General features: G+C 41.1%; 1 protein-coding gene across 3 annotated transcripts in view; it reads left to right on the plus strand.

Moving 5' to 3' along the window:
* AKAP1 (A-kinase anchoring protein 1) overlaps positions 1-21406 on the plus strand; it is a 39822-nt gene that overhangs the window by 11070 nt on the left and 7346 nt on the right. For all 3 annotated transcript variants that reach the window (XM_075264876.1, XM_075264878.1, XM_075264879.1), the window contains 7 exons: positions 6494-8314; positions 10149-10282; positions 11693-11819; positions 11910-12034; positions 14916-15093; positions 16656-16806; positions 18175-18242. In XM_075264876.1, the coding sequence (XP_075120977.1) occupies positions 6517-8314; positions 10149-10282; positions 11693-11819; positions 11910-12034; positions 14916-15093; positions 16656-16806; positions 18175-18242 (2581 nt within the window). In that variant the 5' untranslated portion in view covers positions 6494-6516. The remainder of the gene's footprint in view (positions 1-6493; positions 8315-10148; positions 10283-11692; positions 11820-11909; positions 12035-14915; positions 15094-16655; positions 16807-18174; positions 18243-21406) is intronic.

The following is a 21406-nucleotide window of genomic DNA, read 5'->3' on the forward strand; positions in this document are numbered from 1 at the left end:
TTGTGTAGAATAAGGGCGCTTCGGGAAGTATTTCAGAATTTGTTGCCTTCTAAGACTTCATATAAACTAGTGATCCAGACTTGATGGAGCAGCCACTTTTGGGGTCCCTCGCTCTCCCATTCTTGTATATGCTTCAGCTGTAACACTAAATACAGAACCCATGGAGTTTAGAAATGTATTGTTAATGGCTGCTCGGTGCTTATGTAACTTGTATAACTTACTCAAGTGACTCCTATAGCCCAGCCACTTATAAATGTACTTTGCTTGCTTTATATTGGAGTTGGTCAGGTGGTTAGCCAGTTTATTAGGAGGCAGCTGGCATAGCCTAGCTTTATTTGCAAAAGGCTGCTAGCATTAATGTTATCGCAAGGGTGAAACCTTTGGAGCACATTTAAGTAGATCTGCTGTTCAGCCTCGGTGTAGGTAACATGAATTATGGAGTGACTTGTGAGATCAGATACTGAAGCTTGGGGGAGAGAACAAGTTAGGAATCAGCTGATAGATAATGCAACCGTTTGGGTCATTGTAGTAATAAGAGCTGCTTCTACTTTGTTTTATAATAAAGCATCTGGTTAAGAAAGTTGTATAATGTATTGGGACCATTATCTTATTTTGCTCCTAAGTTTCAGATTCGGCTGTGACCAAATGTTATGTCTCGTAAAGTCAAAGTGTGATACCATACACCACAGAGGCAGTACTGAGTGCTTTGTGGATTCATGCAGTGCATGTGCTCTGTATGGGTGTTCAGTTTTATGAAGGATCTATATTTGTGTTTTCTAGCGAATCCCAACCACACATTGTGGAAAAATAGGTGGCGTGGACACGCGATTTCCAAAACTGTTGGTTTCCCTAATGGAAGCAGAAAGACTTTCAGTGAAAAGCGGCACACTACGTGGGGCCTTAGTCTAGGAAGCATTGTTCAGTCAGCAAATCATGGTCTTTTTCTGCTTCTACCAGTAGACTCTAATGGGGAAAAAGAAAGAGAAACCAATCCCAACTTTTTTTTTTTTTTTTTTTTTTTTTGGGGGGGGGGGGGAGGATATTGTGTGTTTTCAAAAATAAAATGTTTGTAAACATGACTTTATTTTTTTTTCTCCTGATATCCATTTTAAGGGAGCCTTCACACGGAGTAAACGTGTGTGTATTTTTGCATAATACACATGTAAAAATACATGTGTTAAAATAAGACTCCCATTGACTTCAGTGACATTTTACAGGCGTATTTGTACATGTATCTGAAAGCCACACGATACAGGTGACTATCTGTGGGTACAAAATAGCGATGTGGAGGCTTGGGGCTGGCTCTGATGATTTGACCTGGATCAGAACCAGTCCCGAACCCCCAGATTCAAAAAGTCACCTGAAGAAGTAACTAAGGCCAGGCTCACATCAGCGTTTGGAGAGTCTGCTTGAGGATCCCCCGAACGCAATTACCTAAGAAACCACACGGGCCACATAGACTAATGAGGTCTGTGTGGTTTCCACTCGGTTTCCACACGAAACATGCTGAGGAAAGTACTGTAAGCAGCACTTCTCCGCATGTTTCGTGCGGAAACCACACAGACCTCATCATTAGAGATGAGCGAGTACTGTTCGGATCAGCCGATCCAAACAGCACGCTCGCATAGAAATGAATGGACGTAGCCGGCCGCCGTCAAAGCGGAAGTACCAGGTGCATCCATTCATTTCTATGGTGCGTGCTGTTCGGATCGGCAGTACTCTCTCATCTCTACTCGTCATAGTCTATGGGGTCCGTGTGGCTTTTTAGGTAACTGCTTTTTAATGCTTCTAGGTTTCCATTTGTGGGGGTCCCCAAGTGGACTCATTTAACGGAAACTCAAACGCCGATGTGAACCGGGTCTTAGGCTGCGTTCACGTGGAGTTTTTTTTTGGTCAGGAAACTGACTCAAATTCCTCCTCTTAAAAATGCCCCACCATAGGACTGTATGGTGAGGCGTTTTTAGGAGGAGGAATTTGAGTCTGCTTCCTGACCAAAAAATCTCTGTATGAACGCAGCCTTAGACTCCTTGGGCAACTACCTTTTTGTTTCAACAAACTTTGCATAAACTAATTAAACAGGCAGTTCTAAGACACTATGAATATCTCCTTCTGTTCAATTCTGGAACATATTGTTCTGTATTTACTGTATGCATGGCAGCTAGTCTCTCCCTTTCAGAGAAATCTACAATCTCCAGTTACAGTATGCAGAGGTAGAAACTGCTAAAAGCTGCAAAATATATTGTACAATAACCAGTATTAGTGTTACTCCTCATGTACACAAACAGCTTATCCTGGTGTCGCCTGAATCGGGCTTGCTTTCAGTGCTAGCTTAAGGGTGCATTCACAGAACTAAGTTTCAGGTGTGAAACTTTTTCCTTGTGTTTGCCAAACTTATCTGCCTGCACCTTGTGCCAGGAGAGGGGCTCCTAGCAGTATAGTTATCTATGCTCCAGGAATCCTTGCCTCCCAGCAGTTTTATTGTCTCATACCGATAACAGTATGGGAAAGTATGTGGTACAGTTCTGAAACTGTGGTGTGGATGTGCCCTAAGTACAGAAAGTGCTTTGCAGGTTGTGAAGTCTGTTCTCTCATGTGTGTTTGCCCTTTTTATGCCAGAAATTTGCTAATTTTAGTAAAGGTTCCCTGACTTGGTATGTCATCAGGTGAAGGCCCAAGCCAAATGTGTCCAGTGTTTATGTATGCTAAGACCTGCCTCGGCCCCACCCTGTTACTTTTGTGCTCCAATATAGTAATAGTGCCCTTCTTTGTGTAACATACAGATGAATCTTTTTTTGATGCCAATAAACAATATAGTGCACCCTTAGTGACCTCAATATAGTGTAATGCCCTATAGTGCTCCCGCACAGTATAATTCTACCTTAGTGGCCTCCCTGTGGTATAATGTTTTAATGGTGTCCCCTCACAGCCAGCCGCACAGGGCTCTCAACACATTGTAATGTCTCGTAGTATTCTCTCAAACAGTATAATGACTCCTTTAGCCACTTTTACTTGGTATAATGCCCAACTGGTACCTCATTGTAATATAAAGCCATATTTGTGTATCCCTTGTGCCAGTCTGTTTCACCAGGTGAAGGGGGCTGCTGGAAACTCCCTTCTTTTACTTAATGACTGGGTCGGGAGAAGAAGCTGATCTTGTGACCACTGTCAGTTTTGGCACTGATGTTCTGTGATAGTGGCAGAGTAGGGATTGGCAGTGGTCCCTGCTGTTCACACAGCAACATAACCAAGCTTATGCTGCTACTGTTTAGGCAATAAGGCTGATTCTATATAAGCGCCAGAGAGAATGCAGTCAGAAGATTAATTTCTCTCCCTACCACTGTCATGAAGGTAAGGTGGTGGTGGGGGTGTCTAGACAGCTGGATGTCACAGTACTTTAGTTGAGTACCTATACTTTAAAGTATATGATATAGAAATATTAGTTACAAGGTGTTCAGTTGTTTTTAATGTAGACTTGATAAAGTTGAAAAATTCTCTCAGGATTTTCTGACAATGTACAGGCTTTTATAGGAGTGTCTGCTTTCCATTTGATACCCTGTTCAGCTTTCATCTGAACACCAATATTGAGCACATGATCCTGGAAAAGTTAGCAAACCCTACAAGGGTATGTGTATTAGAATGTTTAATGTAGCCGAGCAGCTTGCAGCCTGACAGCCACTTCTGCTAGGCAGGGGTGAGCATTGGATTGTGAAGAAAGGCAGAAGCCCCTGTCTGCTTTATAATTCTCCTCCCCCTTCTTTAACTTAAATAATGTAGAATGCAGCCAAAAGGAAGTTTAGATGTGGCTGCAAAAGGCAAGAATTTTGCCCAGAGCTCGTATTAGCAGTCTGAAAATCTACATTTGAATGGTGATATGAGTAAGCTTTTACACTCTGCTATAGCTGGTTAGCTGTTATATTCACATGTGCATTTGTACCATAAATTTTCATGTGGTCCAACATATTCAACACTCTTATGCTGCTCCTAAAACAGAGTACAACAATGGGGTATAGCATAACATGAAAGCCTGCGTTGATCTAGGAGGTTACTGACATCACTCCACCATTCCACTCAATATAGGGATAGAAAGCTCCACAAAGTACAGCAACATTTTCTGCAGTGCTCAACCCTTAGAGTTTCTGAATTTTCATACAATCTTTTGATTTTCTGACATTCCTACATTTTGTAGGACTTTTTTAAAGGGTACCTGAGTTTTCATGAAAATTTGAATATATGTAGGTTCTTTCTGGGCAGTCTGTTCTATCTTATAAGCCTTCATACACTGTGTCCTGTTATGGCTGCAGCTCATTTAACATTTGTCCCTGAGGCTGTTTGTATACATAAGGAAGTTGCTCCTTCCCTATCTGTCACTGATACCACTTTGGCGCCAGGAGTAACTTTATAATTGCAAACTGCATAGAAAAGCCCAAGTGACCAGAATATAAGCGATCCAGGAACACTGAATTATAAATGCATGTAGCTAAAACAGGGAAATAAAAACTCCCAGGAAAGCTTCTTGTTGTATGTGAATATCCCATCTGTAATCACACAGCAGCCAGAAGTAGATACAAGTCCATAAGTAGATTTTATTTATATCGTAAGGCTGGGTTCACATTTGCATTCATTGCCGATTCTGGGCTTCTGTCCCCCCATTCCACTCAAAAAAATTGCAGAGAGAAAAGTCCTACGAGCAGAGATTTGCAGAATCCTTTGTACAGTGCAGACATTTGGAGGCTGTGAGACAAATCAACCCCTCCATTTAATATTGCGGTTCTGGAAATTGCAGCAGTTCAATTATACCTATGGAAACGGTGGTGGTTTTCCTATAGATATAATTGAAGCAGAAAGTTCGCAGAGGAAACATCTTTGAACTTTTTGTGCAAATCGCTGAGGGAAGAACTGTTAAAAGTTCTGAGCATGGCTTTCTATTTGGGTTCGCTGGTTACCTGCTGACCCCATAAGACCTTTCTCTGCTGATTTATGGCAGATTCTGCAGTAGAGTCTCCAGCAGAGTGTCTGGTGCAGATGTGAACTTGGCCTAAGAGGGATCTTCTGTTTAACCAAATGGAATAGTAATCGTTTTTGAAAGAATAACTAGAAGAACACAACGATATTATGAAAAACTACTGGGATTATTTCATGTGGAATCCTATCAGTTACTAAATATAACGTCAGTAGAGGTGACTAGAATGGCTTACCCTTTTGTCATAGACTGATCCTATGTGCTCATTGTGCGATGAACTGATTGTACAGTATATGTAGATATTTTACCAGTGGTCTAGTCATCCTATCCACAAAATATAGACAAATGTCCCGTGAAATACAATAGTATAGTAGTATACACTGAGTGAATTACAGTTCTCCTTCTGGGTTTGTATACTTAAATTGCTTATGCTTTATTTATAGAACTGTAATAGTAGATGTAGATGGTTTACAGTGTATTTCCATAACATACAAATTAAATTTATTCCTTGAGGTATTTTAACACAGATGCTTGTCAGGAGATGCTGAGCCATCGCCAGGTAGACACTTGGGTTGTCTTATGCTAACAGGGAATATAATGATATGTAAACTAAATTCAGGTCCGTCCCCCCCCCATATCTTTGAAATGCCTTCGTAGTAACTGAATAAGTCTTTCCAAAGTCTTTGAAGGCCTTGTCTATAAGATAGTGGCAGTGAGGCGTCTAAGCCCTAGCCAGTTTGACTTATCAATAACTGCTTGTATGAAATAACTCTCATCGGGGTGGACGCCATCTATGGAGGTTTCATCAAACCAAAATGGGTTAGTATTTAATTTAGCACTTGTACCAATTGCTTTATTGTGCACTATTTTGAGTGCATAGGGTTATATTGCGTGATTGCTTCTCAATGCTGCTGCACATTGTAGTCATTTCTTTAGGTGTTTTCTTATGTCGTGTCTTGTTTTTTGTGTGTACTTAGTACGTAGTACAGCTTGAATTAGTTATTTTAAATAGAAGCCTGTGTTCTTTTAAACAGGTTTATTGCAAAAGGCTTCTGGCGATAGCAATAGGTCACACATCCGTATTGCATCCACATTATAGGTCCTGCATTACATTCTCGAATCTCTTCCCGACCGTGGGTCTAATTATACTTATGAGGTAGCAAATAATCGCTAAATAATATTTATACCTAATATAACCTCACTGACCTTTCATATAGTGTGATAAAAATGTTTTGTGACAGTTTGTATTATCATGAACGTACTGACTGCTGATAATAAGGTGGTTCTTGACTCGAGTCAGTGTCAGGCAGGTGATGGTAGTCTTCCTATTACTACACTAAGAGTAACAACTGTAATACTATAAAATCTGAGACATGAAATGGTGAATACCTGACACATTATCATGTTCCTGGAATTAAATGTAGTTTACTTTAGTATTAACTGCTGTCTTTGCTTGTATTCTGTATATTGATCCATATAGATAATTCTTCAGTTATTAACGTGAAATCAATTCACTTTTTTCTTTTGTTACAGATTTCATCGAGGAGCTTTTAACAATGGCACTGCGTTTGCGTGTACTTTTGCCCTACACCCTCCCTGGAGTGCTGGCACTTCTTGGTTGGTGGTGGTTCTTTTCACGAAAGAAAGATGACAGCCATAAAAAATGCAAACGTCTACCTGTCTCAAGTGAAGTACAAGCAGACTGTGCCCTGACGGAACTTGGACCCACAGAAGAAATTCAAAGCTGTTCAAGAGCACAACATGTGCAGCTGGATAGAGAATCCAGCGTGCCACAGGGCACACATTTTGTGCCTCCAGTAGCACAGGTAGCTACTTTGATTGAAAGGCAGTCTGATGGAAAAGCTGAGGATATTTCAAGCAGGGATTCTGACATCCAAAATATGGTATTTGGTTCACTACAGCAGGCCTCTGTGGAATGTGACATTGAGCTGTGTTTAGTGGGTGCAGATAAAATGTCTACCACATCTTCCGAGCTTTTGAAAAGTAATTCCTCAGAAGTTATTCAGAGTACCCCAACACAGCAACTACACATGGTGCCTTCTACTGAAGATGGTGAACAACCGTGTATTGATGAGATAGAAACAGTGGTAAAAATGTCTGTTCTAGTACAGTGTCCTCAGTCAGTTGCTACTGAGGCAGTGGTGTCTGTAGAAGAAATGGTGAACAGATGTCAACCAGTGTTAGGGGCAGAATCTCTACCACTACAGCAAGATCGGCTGTCTCCTTCCTTGGAGCTGAAGGGTTCCGAACTTGTGCTTGAACCTGGAACCTCAGAGATTGCAGAATCTCTATCGACAGATCAGCTATCTGATATTAAATCTGCATGCACAGAGGTAATGAAGGAGGGAAATTGTGCTGATATATTGGAAGCCTTTTCTCAGTGTTTGGAAAAAAGTGATCAGTTTGAAGAAAGCAATGCTAAAACATTTTTCGGAAACTACGAAGCCAAGATAGTTGAGCAATTGGCCATAAACATCATATCCAAAGTGATTGTGGCTGCTAAACAGGAGATTTTGGCTAGTGCAGTATGTGATGTGTCAGATGGTAGTTGTCAAGTACTTGATGAGGCAAATGGAGAACTGCAATCAAAAGATGCTCAGTGTCAGGAAATCGCATTGGAGAGAAATGAGATGAACGTCGACATGGACGGTGAAAGTTATTCAGAAATGGACTCTACTTGTGAATCTATGCAACTGGAACCCCAAGTAGAAAACCTCAACAGTTATTCATTAGAAGAGGAGGACTCTTCCCAGGAGTCCACAGAAAAGGAGCAGTCACAAGAGGAAAAACTCAGGATTGATACAGTTCATACTAGAGATATGGGCTCGCCCTATGATTTAGACTCTACCTGCGAATCTACGCAGACAGAAGACTCCCTAGTGGAAAACACCACAAACATTTTAGTACTTAGTAAGGATGCAGGTCCTGAAAAAATTGATGAAGGGCAGATTGTTTTGAGTAAGTCCAAGCAGCAGATTTATGCAATGCCAAATTTAAGTCCAGTTCATAAAAATGCAGAATTTCTTGACGAATGTCAGACCACTATGGAGGATTCCAGTGTCAGCGTATGTACATCAGAAGATGGTATCAGCATGGAGGAGCAGTTGCAAAGCACTGCATTGTCAAATGTTGGCGTTGGCTCCCATGACTCATTAAGTTCATCAGGCATTGAGTTATCACAAGAAACTTTTAATGTGTCCACTGAAAAGATAAAAAAGCTCAGAATAGCTGAAAACAGTGTACCATATAGTAATGGAGATGTGAAGAGGGGTTCTCCTGACTTGAAAAATGAAGGCCCATGGACTGGGGAAGGAGAAGTGGATCACTCAGGAGGTGAGGTGTTTGCCATATTTACATGCTAAATAATGGACAGGTAATTCAAGGGTAAACTGTCTTCAGTTTTTACCCCCCTGAAGTGGCTTCGCCATGCTCTAGGACATGTCCTCAAACCTTTAACTGATAGCTACATTCAGCTTTTACTGTTGTTCAGAACGCAATTAATTAGAAAACAAAATTAAGTGAATTTTGAGAAAAATGATGAAGTTGAAAACATCTGGAAATATTTTACTTTAATTAAACTAGTGGTATTATACCCTATAGATTGGCATTGCTAAGGGATTGGGATTCATATTCACTGTCAGTATGTGTGTGTATACATAAATATAACTTATGTATGTTGTAAGTATGGTAGGTAATAATGAATTGCACCATTGACAATGGGTGATGGGTGACTGTCGCTGCCTCCTCAAACCTTCTTACTCAAGGCTACATGCATACAAATGGTAAAACTACATGGATAGCATATTTGACAACTGTGCTTCCATTGACCCATTCACTTCATGTAGTGAGCCCAGACTGCAAAATGGACAGGTATAAGTATCCTAAATTAGAGTTTTTCTCCGGCCTCAATGGTTAATACACAGGTGTATATATGAGGTTATAGAAATAAATGGGTCAGTGCTAGCTGTGAAAAACATGCCTAGTACATGACAAAGTACAGTTTTCAAACTTTTTTCCCATGCATATTATAAACTTTAGCAAAATGTCTGCCCTTGTAATTATTTGAAGCTTCAATTATATCTATAGAGAACCTGCCGTCGTTTCCATAGATATAGTTGACGCGCTGACATTTCCAAAACAGCAACTGTCTGCACCCCGTATTTTACTGCAGTGTGTGCATGGGATTCGCTAGAATCCCATCCACTTTGCTGTGACTATAAAACACAGTAGTTTTTCCATGGGGTTTCTAAGGGCTGAACCATGGTATTTGCACAACGTGGGGTCCCGGCCTTAAGGTGTTTTCTTTTGGATTAAGCCATCAGTATGTGTTTGGTTACTGTGACCAAGTGTCAGTCACCTATCAGGTTGGCTATTAAAACTCTGATTCCATTCCCTTTCATAGGAACAGAGGAGCAGTAACATTGAGCATCGGCCCCTAAGAGTTAATTGCTCTGATCAGATATTGATGGCCTATCCTAGCAAAACGCTATAAAAAATAATCCTTGCAAGCTCCTTTTAGAAAAAGAACTAACAAAAAAAAATCCAATCAAAGTTAGATTTAAAGCTATTCAGATTAAAACTGAATTCCTCATTATATGTATTGTTTTGGTAGAAAGACTAAATGTAAATTTTCTCTCATGCTTCTGGGTTTTCATAGTACTCCAGGTAAAGCTTTTCTTACAGCGCACTTCCCACTGTCCAAGGCATTATTTGCCAACTTAATAAAGCTACAAAACACAATAGTTATTTGCTGCTCAGCAGCCCCTGGTAGGATGCCTATGCTAGTGCTCCGCTTCCTGCTTTGAGGTGGGGCTTGATCTTTTAGCACACTACTTGTCCCTGCATCTTTCTGCTTATCTGGCATTACCGCTGTCTCTGCCCCTTGACACGTGACTACAAGGGCCTGGCACTTCTTTCCGTATCTTCCATATGTTAAAATGGAAAGTGCCAGCTTATTCGTTGTAACTGACATTCCAAAGTTCCACAGATCAAATATTTTACAATGTTATTAATGGAGGCTATTAGTATTCCTAGTGAAAATATCTATCTGTGAAACAGAACCTGAGTGTGGTTTTACATTATATATGGGCCATAGTTAACAAAAAAAAAATCTAACATTTTGAGTTTTGTGACCTAGAAAACCTATATAAGTTTGACTCTCTTTCAGGTTCAGATGTTAATAGTATGGACTCTGTAGACAGTGGTTATGCTTTGGGAAAGACAGAACAAGTTCAGAATGTAAAGCAGAAGGTAGAAGTAAAAAAGGCTGAGCTTGTCATCTGGGAGATTGAAGTGCCAAAGGTAAGATGCTTTAGAGAGTGTAAACCTTAGACTGCGCAGTGATCATAGTGAGGTAGATTCATAAAAAAGCACCAGGAATCTGGCACAGTTAGTACAAAGGTAACTCATACGCTTTATTGGAAACTGCATGCATAATTTGATTTGGGTTTTGTTTTTGTTTTTTTTTTATATTGTCTTTTATTCTGTAAAATCTGACCCATTCAATAGATTTGGCCCCAGCTAATTTATGTGAATTAGCTCTTTTTCTACAACTGGGTGGTAACCTTTATTTTCTGCACCCCCCCCCCCCCCCCAAAATAAAATAAAAGTTTACCATCCAGTTGTGAATTAGCTCTATTTCTCCATGGGGCCATATCTTTTGAACAGGTAGACATGGGAGAGAGGCGACTAATTAGTCAGAGACACGATTGCTGTCGAAGTATGCCATTTATGTGTTTGTATTTAGTAGCCGACCCTCTTAATGCCGATAGAACACCTTAAAGGGTTGTCGGCAAACCCCTGATCTTCTTTTTGAAGGGGTTGCAGAGGTTGTATGACCCCTTCTTTGCTTACATTTCCTTCCATGTTTCATAGTGGCCTTGCAATGTATCTACAGGTTCCTCGTCCTGTTCACTACTATGGGACAAGGTTTTAATTACATTACATGCCTGCTATGAAACAAACTGTAGGGGGGGTCGTTCCACCAGCATGAATGCTGCAGTCCATCCATAGAGCTGATCTCCCAGGTAAAGTAGTTCTGTGAGCTTAGCGTATTTTGTAAACCAGATCACGGTTTGCAGCCTGGAAGTGACTGTCAGCAGGATTGGGCATGGTCAGATTAGGCTTGAATGGGGGACATTTCTAGGGATATCTGTGGGTTCTAGAGTTGGGACCAGCATCTGTCAGAAAGTAACTGCATATCTGTAGGATATGCAATGGCCGTAGTGGGGTAAGGGATTATTGCTTTAACACTTCACTTTACAAAGGGTGAGGTTTCCACTGCATTAAAATTGATGGCATCCATCCATAATGCAGCTGGAGTCTCATAAGAAAGTGGAGAATCTCTTAAGTATTTGTTATATAATAATGCTAAAGATATAACTTTGTCATCCCACTCCACCTTTTTTTTTTTTTTTTTTTTTACCTGCAGTACACATAAAAGCCCATATACAGTGAGAAGTAGGGAACAACTGTCAATAGAAAAGCAAGGGAAAGCATACAGAAATACAGGATTTCACCAGAAGCCAAAATTTTATAAAAGTAGATTATAAAATTTGACACACGCTGTCAGAAAATTGAAAGTCTGGTTACACTTTAATATACCGTACGTCAATTTTTCTATTCAGTTAATATTTTAGCCTGCTATTTTACTGTAGTTTCCACTAAATTTTGACCACTGATTTAGAATTTTTTTTTTCCCCGTTTTGAAAGCATTTGGTTGGCCGCTTAATTGGTAAACAAGGCAGATATGTAAGCTTTCTGAAGGAGTCATCTGGTGCCAAGATTTACATCGCTACTCTGCCTTACACACAGGATTTCCAGATTTGTCACATAGAAGGTAAATGTATATATATTATAGATTGTAGATTTCATGTTGTTAAATTCGTGCTGAACATTAAACTGCTGGATTCATGCCTTCTTAATACAGGGTCTCAGCAGCAGATTGACAGAGCGCTAAGTCTAATAGGAAAGAAGTTTAAAGAACTCAACCTGACTAACATCTATGCACCTCCTCCTTCCTTGGCAATACACTCACTGCCTATGACTTCATGGGTAAGTTTCACTCTCAGCATGTACTGTACTATTTACAGTGATTGAGTTGTACATATATAGATTGTGCTAATATTAGTGCCTTAATCTGTATTAGATGACCCACAGCTGCAATGTGTTGCTAAAATGATGCACTATTGTAATGTAACTTGCAATGTTACATTAGAAAAAAACTATGAAACCGAAATCTACTCATGGTGGATGCTAACAATACTGTCTCTTTCCACCCCAACCCTTCCCCATCTCCTCATTGGTAGCTGGTAAAGGAATATACCAGGTCATTGTTGCCCTTCTTTTATAGTACGAGTGCACTCTTTTAGGCTAAGACTTTCCATATTATACCTATATGGAAACGCTGGCGTTTCCATAGGTATAATTGATTTACTCCCATTTTTAATAATGCATATGTTTTTCACACAGTGTGTGTGTGTGTATGAATAGGTAGAAGCAGTGGTGTGGACCTATACAGTCAGAATAGGGACACACAATGTGCAGCAAACTGGTTTATTTAGAAAAAAAACCTGAAATAAATAAACCTTGACTTCAGGCACAAAATAAACAAAACAAAATACAGCCCTAACTTCAGGCAAAAACAAAATAAATACCTGCTCGTCTGAGCCACTAGCTAAACAGAATGGATAACCTAGCTATACTTGTGGCATACTTGCAGCCACACAAACCAAACAGGAGCAATATTGACTCAGGGTTACAGGACAGAACCATACACCTCCTTTCACCTCATGGAACAGCACACAGTGCAGGAGCTGCAGGGTTTTTTGGCCCAGTAATGAGCCAAGGATCTACACCTGGGCTGAGGCCTACTCCAGATCCACCCTGGACCACACATGTCAGTTTCTGGTCACCTTCTGGTCATATATTAATTATAATTTTTTTTTTTTTTTTTTTAACTATATTTATTCCAGGGGATCTGATTACTGATACATGCTAATGCATTGCTAATTAACGGCATTTGTATTACAGGCTGCATAGAGTAGCCTGCATTCCAAAAATAAAAAAAATCAATACTCTGGCTGTCATACCATCTGATCACCGGCATCGAATCTTGTTCCAGGCACCAGCGATCTACACAAAGATGGTGGTGCCCATGCTCCTCTATAAAAGTGGTACCTCTGTCAGCTTTGCTATAGAAGCCTTGATGGCTGCAATCAGTGCAGCCACTAATTGCAGGCATTAGTACCAGGTCTTTGCTGTAGATTACTGCAAAGACTCTGGGGCTATGGCGTCAGCTCAACTTCTAAATGGCTGCAATATTTAAATACCTGACGTTCACAGTAATAATACAATGGATGTCAGGAAGTAGTTAAACTTACACAGATCAATTTGCACTGTGTGTTTATCAGGGCATTTGAATGAGTATTGGTAAGATCTCACTAGCTATGTGGCTAATGTCAGTTATAGCAGTTTAATTGCTATGGCCTCACACACAGTCTCCTATATGGCTGTACCCTTTAAAGGATTTGTCCAGGGTCTGAGGATAACTGATACTAATGACCTATCCACATGTACACTGCAGCAGTTGCGCCTGGAACTGTAGCCACATTCACTCGAAAATGAGCAGTGCTGCTTCTGGTGGCCGAAACAGATGGCTGAGATATGGTCCGGGTGCCAGCAAGCGACCAATCTGATGTTGATTTTGGAAAACTCCTTTAAGGTGATCACAGGGTATCCTGATTATGAAGCCACCAGCTTTAATTTGTGGCGCAACACTGTTGCAACCTCTCTGCTTGATAAATGCAGTTTTGTACAGTTTCTAATAAAATCTGTGGCCTATTTAATGAAATTGTTTTTATAGTCCCTTTGGCTAACAGATAATATAAATACATTGCTTTAGCAATGCTGCTTTGTTTGCCTGTTTTGTGAAATTATTCTTCCCATTGTATGCACATCATTGTCAAGGCACCTGGGCTATATCTGGTAATATAGGTCTAGGGGGGAAGCTAAGTTCTCTCTCTGCTCTGTGGTTAGGACAATTAGTTCAGCTAATTGCAGTTGGCTGATAAAAGATTGGACAGTGTGTATAATCTGCCAACGTAAACTCAACAACATTGTGAACATTTAGCGCTCCAAGTTTGACACTTTTTGGTCTATAAAATTCATATTGCACAGCATTTACAACATATTTATTAACCATGTGCACCAGAAATAAAATATAAATAAGGCAGACTAGCCTCTTTTGAAAAATGTGCATCAGAATGGGCAGGATTTAGAAGTGTCTAACTTTACAACACCCTTATAAAACAGAAAATGGCGAAGATGGTGCAGATTTCCAGTGCAAAGTAGACCAAGTTTAAAATGTGTTTTTGAATTTACAAAAATTTACTTTGTGGGCCAAAAACTCCTGCCGTGCGCCACATTTGTCTCAGTAAACGAGATATGACTTGTCTGGTTGTGTCTTGCGCCAAGGATTTGTCTCATGATGAGCTAGAATTTAGGAGCTTTTAGTAACACTCCATATTGATGAAGGTTTGTATGAAAGATTCATAAATGCCTAAAACTATGAATTGGAGTCGTAGTTTGACAGTGCAAAGATAAACCGTAAATGTACTCCATTACGTTTTCTTCGACTGTTCTTCCCTGAAAGCATGTAAGGTGGTGTGGTGTGTTTTTTTTTTTTTTTTTTTTTTTTTTTCTTTTCAAACCTTTGTATTGTAATACATTTATTGTGCATATTATTTGATCAACATTTTGTTGATTTCTAGTAATCATAATAAGTAATCTTTCACTGTTAAGGCAATGTCTATTTCTAGTGATGTACTTTATAGTTTCCTGTCCATAAAACAGTCAAAGCCTGCCCACCAGCTTGTGGAAGAGAACAGGAATCTTGTATAATAATGGATTAATTTAATTTTATTTTTTTCTGTAGCTTATGCTTCCAGACGGTGTTACCGTTGAAGTAATTGTGGTCAATGTGGTCAACGCAGGACACATGTTTGTTCAACAGCATACGCATCCAACATTTCATGCACTTCGTGGATTGGATCAGCAAATGTATCTCTGTTACTCACAGCCTGGTGTTCCAACATTGCCGACACCGGTAGAAGGCAAGTGGCAAATGCTACAGATTTTTAACAATTAAAGAGGTTGTCCGGAATAACTTGAAATCCATACGCTAATCTAATCATCCCCCTACTTTCTAAATAAAATTAGTAATAAAAAAAAATGTATGGTTATCCGTATCCCTGGGGTGGACATGTGACCACACCTGGGACACTTTCGGATTATCCGGTGAAGACCGTTTCCCCATTTCTGGAAATGGATTGTCACTGTTACTCCCCCTCTCCATTCACCCCCGTTATACTTGCCCTCCATGCTTCTTCCGGTGAGATGGCTCTTCCCTCTGTAATGATTCTTCAGGGTATACGCTCTTCTCCAAGCACTATGCCCACTGCTGCCTGTAATTCACCTCTACTGCGCATCTATGCATGTGCAGTAGAGGTGGAACTTTGTTGGAGGAGAAAGAGCTCACACAGACTGAATCAGTACAGGAGGAGGGGGTAATTTCACAAGCAGATGCGTGCAGGAAATGCTTTAAATTTGCATGAGTTTATACTAGCTATGTCAGGGAACCTTGTTCTGTATGTGTTGTCACCCAGGGCTGGCCCCTGAATCAGATGGGCCATCTGCTTACCCTGTCATGGCATAGTACACTCACTGTACCTCATTCAGATGTTTATTGTTTGTTATACAGCATCTCAAGCAGGCTAGGTCTCAGTATATAATGTACTGGGTAGAGTTAAACTTCCTGGTTTTATTTTTGTATATACGATAGACACTCTGTACCTAGAAGACATCTCAGAAGTCCAAAGTCTGGCTAGTCTGTACCAATCCTTCCTCCAAAGTCTCTGCTACAGGAGACCTTCTGCTGTGTATGCATATTCCCCCTGGCTTACAGAGCTGAGTAGGCCTTAGTTGAAGGCAAGAGCCAGACAGCAGGCTACTGACAGGGCCCCAAGACAGAAACCATGAGAAACTCTGGCTAAGCAGCAAACTACTACTGACAAATTTATGTAGGTGACATTTTAGGATTTTATAAACTGAGAACTTTTCATGTCCTCAGGCACATGCGGTTTTATATACCACTAGAAACCTGATAGCACTGAATTCAGCTCACTTATGGCTTTCCCGTTAAGTGCCCCGGGCTGGTGATATCGGCGCCGTTACCGATCTCTGCCCATTGTCCGAAGCGCGTACCTGACAGTCTAGCTGGGCTGTGAGGAACCGCATGTGCCTGAGCACATAAAAGTTCCTCTTTAAGTGCATGTGGTGTTTGTTCTTTTTCTGTGTAACTTAGTATTACTGTGGCTTGCAGCTGATTATTTGTTTTGGTCATTGTATTCAGTTCTGTATCCAGGCCATTCACCTCATGGGATATGAGGTGACTTGTGTATCCTCTGGGTGCAGTATACAGTCAGACATTTATATTTTTAATATGATCCCTAAAAAAAAAAATCACTACTGTACGGGAAAAGTGAGATTTATTTAAAAAAAAAAAAAAAATTCTTACGCACACTTCAGTTTTTATTGCTTGAAAATCTGTTTGGGGAATCGCGGCGTGTGTTTTCCATGTAGATGGCTTTTTATGTCTAACTTTTCCTCTCCTTAGTTGGAGTCATTTGTGCAGCACCAGCTGGAGATAATGCTTGGTGGAGGGCACAGGTTGTGGCCTATGAGAAAGACACTGAGGAAGTGGAGATACGATATGTTGATTATGGTGGCTATGAAAGAATCAAGGCCGATGTACTCCGACAGATCAGGTCAGTAACTACAACATTATTTCTAAGGGGGCGTTCACACTTCCGTCGGTGTCCGACAGGTAGTGTCCGCTCAAAATCTGGCACGGACGTTAGGAGCGGACACTAGCTGTGTCCGTGACACCTGTCATTTATCTAAATGGGCATCGGGTGCGTTCTTTTGCACTCCGTGCCCTTCCTTCACTGTCGGCATGTAAAGATGTCCGACTTCTCAAGTGGACAGAAAAACTCGACATGTAGGGTTCTTCTGTCCGCTTGAGAAGTCGGACATCTTCACTTGCGGACAGGAAAGGATGGGCACGGAGTGCAAAAGAACGCACCCGATGCCCATTTAAATAAATGACAGGTGTCACGGACACAGCTAGTGTCCGCTCCTAATGTCCGTGCCAGGTTTTGAGCGGACACTAGGAGTGGACACTACCTGTCGGACACTGACTGTAGTGTGAACGCCCCCTAGGGTGTGTGGTTTTTTTTTTTTTTTTTTTTTTTTTTTTTTTTTTTTTTGACTGACCATTGTTGTATGATGGCCAATTTGTGTTTGCATACTGAGGTTTTTTTCTGTAAAAGAAAATAATCACCAAGGGCCAGATGTTACATCGTATTTTATAGGTTTTTCTAAAACTCCATAGTAACATAATGGGAAAAAAAAAACTACATATGACCAAAATTCCTTCTGTAAATTCTCAACTCTTCCAAAATCCTGTACAAGAAGCTGGCCGTACACACTAGATTTTAGACTACTTAAGTGCCACATTTTTTTACTGTCTGCCTGTGGTTGGACATTCACTAACTTAAAACAGTTTGTACCATACAGCCAATCATCAAATGAAGTTGGTCAAAACCAGAATCTATTGTGCTAGATTTTTTTTTTTTTTCTGTTGTGGACTAGACTGATGAGCAATTTTTGCATTGTTTGTACTAACAATACACACCTACAAAGTGTCGCTCATTTCCTCATTCCAGCTCTGCTTTATCATTGAATGACTTCCATCTGTTAATTTTCCAAGTGTCTGGTATAGTCACTGGAATATGCATGCGTTTGGGACAGTTGGCCGTGAAATCGGCAGAAATAATTGACATGCTACAGCTTTAAATCCCATAGGGCAGGTCACATATCACTGCAGCATTTAGATGCAGCATGTGAATCAGATTTGTTTTAACTTATCCACAGTGCTGCTACTGTAGATTGCACTGTGGAAGGTTTTAAAAGTTTTAATAACCGCCATTTGGTCTCATACTGGCTAGTATGTCTCCGTTTTTAGAGTTTTCTCTTCCTGTTGTGTATTTGGAATATGAATATTTGTGATATTTTCTATATAGTAGCCTTTTTGATGGAAATCTTATTTATATTTTTTTTTCTTCCACCCTCAGGTCAGATTTTGTTACACTACCCTTCCAAGGTGCAGAGGTTCTTCTAGACAACGTGGTCCCACTCTCAGGTGAATTTTTCAATTAAACAGAAGTAAAAAAGAGTATTCCCCAAACTTGGAGCACCTTTCCCCATCTCCACTTGTGTGGTTTTGGTTTTTAGTGCAGTTAGTATTTATGCCTATTATGTTAATTAAGTTCTCTACTGTCAGGTGGTTGTAAAATATTATTCTGCACTACTTCTTAGTTTGATATAATAAATGCAGTGTTTGTATGTATGGGTTTCATTCTCCTTCCAATCAGATGTGCGTATATGCGAGGGGGGCGTATTTTGGTCCTGATTCTGACACGGGAAGCTGCATCAGAATAGGGCCAAAATGCACCTGCCACGACTGTTGCGGCTTCAGACAGTCGCGGCTTCCCATTCTGGAGTAGGCCCAAATTAATGGGCCTAGTTGAGAGGGTCCAGCCGTGAGGCAGATGCTGGGGCTAAATCGGCTGCAGAATCTGCCTGAAGAAAGGGCAGCTCGCTTCTTTTTTTTATGTGAGCGGGAACATGCTGCTCACGGAAAAAAGTAAGCTAGCGGTCTACATAGACCTCTATTGTGAGGGGGTGGATTCTGACGTGGAATCAGTGCCAAAATCCGCCCTCTCTTGCCCCGTGTGAACAAGCCTTTACATGAGCATGACACTAGACTACTAGTCTGAGGTCTAGTACCATTATTAGATCTGGTGACTTGCTTCGCACAAATGTTCATTACATGTTGTTTCTATCCATAGTCTACGCTAGAGCATATGCTAGGGTTCCGCTCTCAAAGTTTTTTTTACACCTTCAGGGTCCATTCGCACGGAGGAAAATTTGAGGAAGGTGAGGAATTTGATGTGATTTCAGCACTAGCAGAAAAAGGCACCCATTGAAGTCAATGGGAGGATTTTTTTTTTTTTTTTTTTTTTCTTTTTTGCCGCTGAAATTTCACACCAAATTCCTCACCATGTCTTTTCCTGCCTGACACCACCCACCTGACAGAGCTTAATTAGCATATCAAGCATCAAAAGTACGAGCACTGATTACTCAGGAATGGTGGAGACTAGTGAAAAAAAAAATCCAGCTGCATAGGGATGGGTAATTGAAAAATAACCAAAACTGCTGATCTGGATGTCGTTTAATTTGGACTGAACTCTTATGAATTGGATCTCCTTTATTAAAGGGATTCTACCACTAAAACATTTTTTCTATTTACCACGTCGGAATAGCCTTGAGAGGCTATTTGTTGCCTCCAGCCTGCCGTTCTGTAGAAATACCGTTTTTTACCGATATGCAAATGAGTTCTCTCGCAGCAATGGAGGCAGGCCCCAGCGCTCAAATGCAATGGAGGTGTCCCCACTGCTGCCAGAGAACTCTCTCCAGCAACGCCTCTATCTTCAGCTGCATCCTCCCCTTCTCTCGTTGTCTTCTGTATGGGTCAACTCTGACGCCTGCGCAGTCGGCTCTACTTTTGTCTCACTAGCAGAGCTCTTTTTGTGATTTCTTCTAGTAATGTTTGAGCTTTGTTATTGACTTTATAATTTACACTTCCTTTACTTTCATTAGTAAATCTTCTATACGGTTTTTCTGGTTGTATGTCTTTGCAACTCCCTGAAGTCACTGCTCTATATTCTAAGCCGAACTTGTGTGCATACTAAGCAGAGGCACACTGGGAGATGTAGTCTCCTAAGGATGGATGCGGTCATGTGACTACACTTTTTAATGCCTGTCTATATACAATATACTTGTAGTGTTTCTAGGCATTGGGGATTAAACCAATGCTTTTTAAAAAAAAAAAAAAAAAAAAAAAAAAAAAAAAAACAACTTACCGTATATACTGGAGTATAAGCCGACAAAAAAAACTGGGAAAACTTATTGACTCGAGTATAAGCCTAGGGGGAAATACAACGCTGCGGAAGGGGAGGGGGTGTTTTGGTTGCCTGTCTGCCCCTTCCCTGAGCTTGAGAACTACACACACACACACACACACACACACACACACACACACACACACACACACACACACACACACACACACACACACACACACACTTTGAGTTCAGCTGGCTGAATATACTGAATATAGCGTATCTGCAGTGCTCCTATTAATCTAAGGAATATGAGCAGTGCAGATACCCTATACTTAGCCTGGATGTAGTCAAGCTGAATTCCAAGTGGGGGGGGGGGGGGAAAACTCGGTCTCGGGGAAGGGGCAGTTAGACAACTTTTTTTTTCTTTCCCACTACGGCATTTATCGTACAGGAAAAATATATTTATAGATTTGTAGAGCGGGCGTTTTTGGACACAGGAATAACTAAACGTGTATGTGTTTCACAGTATTAGTTTTATATGTGTTCTAGGGAGAGGATTTGAATTAATACTTTTTATTTACTAATCCTTTATTTATTTATTTTTTTTTGCACTTATTAGACCCCCTAGGGGTCTTGAACCCCAGGGGGTCTGATCACTAATGCAATGCACTGCAAAAATTGTCATTTCTTTTGCAGGCTGCATAGAGCAGCGTGCAAAAGAGAAGCACTGCCGGCCAGGTAGCCTTTACAGGAGCTCTGAGGGGAATTTCCTCGGCTGGACCTGAAGGAGAACTGCAGCCGGCCGCCGGCAGGAGCGCTGTGGGGAATCCCCGGCAGAAGCGCTTCTGCTGGCGGCCGGCCGAAGTTCCTATCTAAAGAATCGCACTTGAGCGAGCGGTCGCGCCCGCTCCCTCCTCCCTACAGCAGCATAGAGGCACCTGCCCGGACCCCTCGTACCAGGACTTTGTAGAGCATCTCCACTGTAACGCTTACAGCGGAGATGTACTAGCTCCCCATGGCTGCAATCTCTGATTGCAGGGAGCTCAGACATTACCGCTGTAAAAGTTACAGCGGAAGTGCCAGTTGGTATGGTGACCGCTCTGAAGCAGAGCGGTGCCATTATAGTTACAGACACCGGGATGGGTGCCAGGCCGCAGCATCGCCATGCTCATAGCAGGAGTGTAGCAATGCTGTTAATTTCAAACTGCAGAAGTACTTGCGGTACTTCTGCTAGCAGGCCCGGAACGCAGATACATGCCAGGTGCGGGTCTGAGCTTACGTGGCCATGTCACCCGGTGTGTGTGTGGGGGTTGTCTGTATTTTGGGCCTGCTAGTGGAAGTACCATAAGTACTTCTGCAGTTTTAAATGAGCAGCATTGCTACGCTCCTGCTATGAGCG

Source organism: Leptodactylus fuscus, chromosome 2 (genome assembly GCF_031893055.1).
Source record: "Leptodactylus fuscus isolate aLepFus1 chromosome 2, aLepFus1.hap2, whole genome shotgun sequence".
Lineage (NCBI taxonomy): Eukaryota > Metazoa > Chordata > Amphibia > Anura > Leptodactylidae > Leptodactylus > Leptodactylus fuscus.